General features: G+C 47.0%; 1 protein-coding gene across 6 annotated transcripts in view; it reads right to left on the bottom strand.

The window, feature by feature from the left end:
• Window positions 1-2,850: 2,850 nt before the first annotated feature.
• Window positions 2,851-6,330, bottom strand: part of STXBP6 (syntaxin binding protein 6) — a 236,134-nt gene continuing 232,654 nt past the window's right edge. For 5 of the 6 annotated variants that reach the window (XM_041758518.1, XM_041758521.1, XM_041758517.1 and 2 more), the window contains one exon: window positions 2,857-2,984. In XM_041758518.1, the coding sequence (XP_041614452.1) occupies window positions 2,961-2,984 (24 nt within the window). In that variant the 3' untranslated portion in view covers window positions 2,857-2,960. Of the gene's footprint in view, window positions 2,985-6,330 lie in introns of all 6 variants that reach the window. The other variant, XM_041758516.1, reaches the window with a different exon arrangement.

The raw sequence follows: 6,330 nt of genomic DNA, 5'->3' as shown, positions 1-6,330 counted from the left end.
ATACATTCTTTAATATGAAACATTAACCTGAATAACTGTATACATCCTGTACGCAGATATCTAATACTAGTGAGGAATACTACAGCTACGTTCCAGGAAGAAGTGGTAATACTGGGAAGCTTCTTTTCGCTACATGTGGTCAGCACAACTGAAGTCCTTCACAGAGATGGAGTATCCCGAAAACTTGTAATGAAGTGCAGAAGCGAAAACAAAAAATTAGCTGTCTTCTAGCAGCTTCACCAAATGAATTGGTCCCAAAGAACGTGACATTTTAGCGATTTGCTTTAAGTTACACTGTGTTAATATTTTTGTTTTGCAGCACCTTCTACAAAAGGATAGCAAAGAACTTCACATGTGTCATCATGGGGCAGCTCTGTAAGAGGTCAGGAGGTGGAGGAAAGCCAGGGGCTTGCTGTTCTGGCCTGGTTGGGGTGGAGGGAGGCCTGGGTGGGGTGTTGACCCAGGGGAGGTCGAGGGTGTGGCCACTGCACGGAAGCAAATCAACAGAGGGAGCTAACAGGTGTTTTTCTAGTCCACGCTATTTCCAGTAGGACTGACATCTAAAAGGATGAACAGAGTGAAACAAGAGGGCAAGATGTGAGGAGTAGCTGTCACAATTCTACCAAGGGAGGAAGAATCTCAAATTTCACAGTATGCTTATGACCTCAGCCTCTGCTACTTTAGAAGCAGCTCTGCAAACACCCTTGTTAGATAGTTGGCAACAGATTTTATTTTTGAGTTTGGCCAGTTGTCAGGCGGTTTGAGACTTACCCTTTCAATTATTTATACCAACTATGTCTCTGAAGCTAGAATCCAGTTTCAGAAGATGAATATATCTGTATGTATGTGTGTTTTCTGACCTGAGGTCTGCAAACAAAACCCATTTGGAGTGGTATTTTGGATTTTTCTTAGAAATTATAAATGCTTCTCATGGTACTCATCAGATAGATAGCAAGTTCCTTGCTGCTTTGACTTTTCTAGACACTGAAAGAAAAGTACAAAATGTTATAGTAAACTTATATGGTTTACCATATTAATTTTACAGAGTTTTCTTGAACTGGATCATCCACCTAAGCGGATTCAGAAATTTGTCTCCAGTAAATCCCATCTCCCTTTTGACATGTACTAAGATAATTTTTTCCCCCTATAGCCCAACTTTGTCTCCCAGGAAATACTTTATCAGGAGAACTTAAGCTATTTAAGTCAGCATAAATAATCCTAAAGTCCTCTGCTGCTGTTAAGAGGCTACAGTGCTGGTGGAAGGGGAGGAGGGCGGGTGTTGGAGGGGAATGGGTGATGGGCACTGAGGCCGACACTTGACGGGATGAGCACTGGGTGTTTTTCTGTATGTTGGTAAATTGAACACCAATAAAAATTAATTAAAAAAAAAAATAAAGAGGCTACAGTGCACATGGACTCAGGCGGCTCAATGGGTAGGAAGGAACAGAAAGGGGTCCTGAACATTCAGGCAGCTTAAAAATCAATGCGCTACAGCAAGAGGCTGAGACTGCGTCTGGGATGTGCAGCTTGCCTCCTTGTTTCACGAAGACAAAAAGCATAGCTTTTATGTTTAGCATTTAACCCTCAAAGAAAGAAAACTCCCAGACTCTAAACCCAGCAGTCTCTGGAATAATCCAAGATCAGGAGGCGTGGGAGCCAACTTTATTCATTCTGACTGCAGGGTAAAGGCTTCACGACCATGTTTTATGTCAGACTGGGCAAGCTGCAATCACCATGAAATCCAATTTGTCAAGACACCCACACCTGAAATTACACTAAATAAATAGACAGCAAATAACATAAGAACCTTCAAAAATCAGATACCAAGAAACTGAAGGCCATCTCCCAAGGATAGGGCGAGGGTGCTTCTAAAATAGGCATGACTTTGTAAAAAGAAAAGTGTAGTATCTTTTCACATTATCATTTACACAGACCTGTATCTGGACAAATCAATTCTTGATAAAAATCCAGGCTCTTTTTGATATTGGCTGCCATAATTGGGGACAATGACAAAAGAAAGAGACATCCCCCAAATGCACAGAGGGTTTTAAATAGGCTTTTCCTTACATCTTTGATCTCTAGTTTTTACCCTTCCTATGATAACTGCAAATAATCAGCATGGAAACAAGTACTGGAAGTATTTAGACTGTAGCTCAGAAAGTAGATTTCTATCTGTTATTCTGATTTTTTTTTTGAATGCTGGTGATGGCTCATGCAAAAGATTACTACATAAAAGCAAAATCTAAGACTGCCGTTTCCCCTGATAAATCTGATTGTTTTCCAAAACACAGGCTTATGTTTCAAGATATAGAATCTTAACCTTCAAATTAAGAGTGGCTAGGAGACAGAGAAACAGTAACAATGTTACTGCAGCTTTGATTTCCAACCAGGAGCAATAACATCTGCTGTCACCATATGGAAAGGTCTTCGGCCTAATATCACATTTTTTAAAAAGTAATCTCTACACCTAAAGTGGGGCTTGAACTCGTGACCCCAAGATCAAGAGTTGCATGCTCTTCTAACTGAGGCAGCCAGGCACCCCTGTGGCTTAATATTAAGAAAACTACAACGACATGTCAGTTTAGACCCAGCTCAGCATATCAGTTGGTCCAAATTTCATATTCAAACTACTGAGAAAAAAAAATGAAAAAGAAGAGAAGACACGTATGAAGATACACATACAGATAGTGGAAAAAAAAAACCAAAAAAAAACCAAACAAAGCTGATGCCACTGCAGCGTTTCTTAGCACAGTCATTAGTGAAATGTGTAGACACAACATTTTTTCTTTCATATTAATGTCTGAAAAGGAAAAGCAAAAAAAGAAAAAAATCTAAATGTCCATAAACGGCAAAAAAAGAAGAAGCAGAAGAAGCAAGCAGAGGTCCGGAATTCTTGTATAAACTGCTGAGCAGACTCTTCCATTCCTCTCGAGAGGAGCATCACTGAGGTGGGCAGTTTCTCAACATTTGTGCTTCATGGCAAGCTAAGGAAACAGAGGGATGGCAAAGTTAGGCATTATTAGCATTGGGGAGAACTGGCCGTGCGGCTCCCCTCCCCAGATCCACGATGAGAGGCAGCACCGAGATTCTCCTTGCTGTGGCCGCCGCCAGCGTATTCCCAGGGCATCTAGTGGGTGTGCAACATTTCCCCCAAGAGCCCACTGAGCACGCCTTTCCCATTCCTTCCTGATGTGAGTCCACTGGTGAAGGCATCCTGGGGGCGGGGGAGGGGCACTGTTAGCTTCCTGCAGTCCCGCGCCGCAGGGCCGATGAACAGCCCCGCAGGCCCAGGCCAGTGGGCGACCGACGACGTAGGGACAGAACCAAGCGCTCTGGGCTCCCGGGTTACTAGTGATCCAGGAAAGCCAGCGCCCCTCAAATGTAAGTATTCACTGATATCTCATAAAGTATTAAAAATCAGCTGTAGAAAGACAACTGCCATTCATCCACCTCCTCAATATCCAGCCTGGACCTTCCACCCCGTCGAAAGCCCTGGATGCTTAAGTGGTGTTACTGACGAGGGCTGAACACGAGACCCAGTCCAGACCTTCCTTCGTTGCCCCTCCTGCCGGCGTTCGCCAAACGTGGCGAGCTGCCGTGTGAGACCCTCATCGGTGGGAACACTGATACCACGGTACCATTTAGTAGCTCCCCGAGCCCAGCCAGAGCCCACGATGATATACTTAAGGAAACAACAGGCAGGTGCGGAACATAAAGTTAAATCCGACTTTGCTTTTCTTAGTCCCTTCCAAGGAGCCCATACACTGTGGTGGACCCGAGGGCAGAGATGAGCCTGAATTGTAATTCCTCATGTGTCTAGAGTCTGGCATTAGGGATTAACCACTGGGGTTGGGACGGGGAGAAGAGGACAGGGTCCCACCATTTGGAACGGCTTTGAGCAAACAGCAGGTGATTCCCTGCAGGCACCTGCTATGTAGAAAGCCCCATCATCTGCTTCATGGCCAGGTTCCTGGTCCTTGAAGAATTAGCCAGGGATCCCCCTGATTCCACACAGTCGTGCTGTCCATCACCCTGGCCATTGTCAGTGATCCATTTCTCCAGTGTCACCCAGAGCGATCTGAGGCTCCCCTTCCTTTTCCTTGGTGTCCTCCAGAACAGAGTCATCACCCTGGGGCTGCCACCTCAGCTAGGCCCGCCGCAACAGCCACAAACATTTCCCCTGCAGCTGGGGCGCTGGGCCCAGTGGAAGATGGGGCCTCTGTCAGGTGTGCACGCCCAGTGCCCCCACCTCCCTGGGGCCCAGCGGACACCCCAGCACGACTATTTTGCCCCTTTCTCAGGAGAGGGGACTGCTGGACCTAGTCCTTGTGCTGCTAAAATTCACCTCAGCTGAAAGAGCTCCTTGAGCCCCTCCTCCTGGGGGAGCCAACCTAACCGGGAGGCCCAGGCCGCTGCCCTGCTCAGGGCTGTGGGTTTTTGCTAAGAAAGGTGCAGGTGGCCAATAACTCCTGACCTCCAAGGGTTTACAGTCCAGGAGACGCAGGGGGTGGAGATGACAGAGCCAGGGCCCCCCTTCTGGTCTGTTCCACTCCCCCGTCACACGTGGCATGGGCTCCACTTCTTGCCCCGTCTCTAGTTTTAGTACATTATTTACAACGGGGACCATTCAAATCCACACGGGGCTGTTAGCGTTGTGCATAATGAATACCAAACATAAATATTTGATCAGTGCTGCTGTCCTGTTATTCACTGAGCTGTTAACCTTCAGCTAATGGGCTTGTGCCAGTTCACCCCCAGTCATTAATCTTCAGCAACAATTGTACTACTGCCTGTACGAGGCCCTCGTTGCTGCGTGTCTGGGCTGGCGCTAAGCGGAGCCCCGGCCAGGTGGGGCTGTGGCCAACTCAGCAGCGCAGAAATATGACTGGATTGGGTATCTTACTATTTGAAGTGTCTCTGCAGAGAGTGGCAGTCATTTCCATGTTGCCTAGGGTTTTGTTGTTGTTGTTTGTTGTTTTTAAAAATTCTCTGGGAGTTAGAAGTTTTGGAATAGGGAAGGCAGGCTGCTGTTGCTTCTCTGCTGCAAATTTGCTGCATGACCTTGAGCTCTAAAGTCACAACTGCTCTGTACCTCAGTCTCCTCATGTTTATAATTATCACCTCCCACTCAAATGCTTATGGATCAGTTTAGATGTCAGAGTTCCTACAAAAGAGGAGATTAAAATTTCCTTCTGGTGTATTTTGCTTTCTGAATATGTCATGGAAAGCTTTCTGTTTCAAAGCTATGTAAACGACTTCATCTAAATAGTAACAAAGCATCTCTCACATTTGGGGGCAGTTTTAAGGGACCTGGACTCTTGAAGTCCCTTCTGGTTCAGGGACCCAAAGGAAGCAGGTGACCATAGTAGGGACAGAGGCCACCACTCCTTGCCAGTGAGGGAAATGCCACTTACCACTCCCTCCCCTAGAAACATTAGCTTGTACAAAACAGGGCAGATCATTGTTCGTTTCTGTGAGAAATGTCATCTGAGGATGCCTAGGTGTGGGTGCTGCTCTTGCCTGCTGACTCACTGCTTGTGGCGGGTGTCATACCATGGCATACTCTGCAATGTTGTGCTTTTCGGGGCAGGGAAAGGAAAGTGAGCAGGCCTGCTCTCTGGCTGAGCTGTACTGCCCTAAGGACTGAGGTGGTGCCAAGCCCACAGCTCAGGAAGGAACCATGCTTCCTCAAGGCAGGCTGAACAGAGCTTGGGGGAGGGCTGTGCAGGAGCATTTTCTATCTGCTCTCCTGGACACAAGCACTCACATGTCTCGCGGGCCGGGTTGTGCAAAGGTGATCCATCAGTAATGTACCTGGGTCACTGCAGGAGTCCTGGGAAGTTAGACAGATCCTTTTTCCTGCAACGGGGAAGGGAGTCCCACACTCTCTGGTTGGGGTCATGTGCCCTTAACTGGGGAGCATGGGGGAATCGTCACTTGATCTTGCTGTTGTCGCTCAGGGTGCTAACATGTACCCTGTGTCTCAACTTGTAAACACAGCCCACTGTTTATGAATCAACAGAGCTGTCTGTCTGGGGGTGGAGGGGTGGGTTCCACCTCTGAACGCTCTCCTCACCAGCAGGTCTGGTGGGTAGGGGCTGGGCCAATGAAATGACATCTTCACAGTCAGGCCATGCCAGTGGCTTTAAATCAGGAGTCTTAGTCCCTGGAAAAATAGTCATGCCTTATCTAAAGAGGTCAACCTCCTCCTTAGGAATACTGCCAATACTGGTGATTCATAAGCACACATCCCAGTTGTAGAAAACCATGTCTGGCCAGGACAGCATCCAGCTCACACTCCCTCGAACACACTAACAGACACCAGCAACT

This window comes from Vulpes lagopus, chromosome 6, assembly GCF_018345385.1.
Source record: "Vulpes lagopus strain Blue_001 chromosome 6, ASM1834538v1, whole genome shotgun sequence".
Classification (NCBI taxonomy): Eukaryota; Metazoa; Chordata; class Mammalia; order Carnivora; family Canidae; genus Vulpes; species Vulpes lagopus.
The sequence above is the reverse complement of the archived record's forward strand: the minus strand, read 5'-3'. Positions and strand labels throughout refer to the sequence as shown.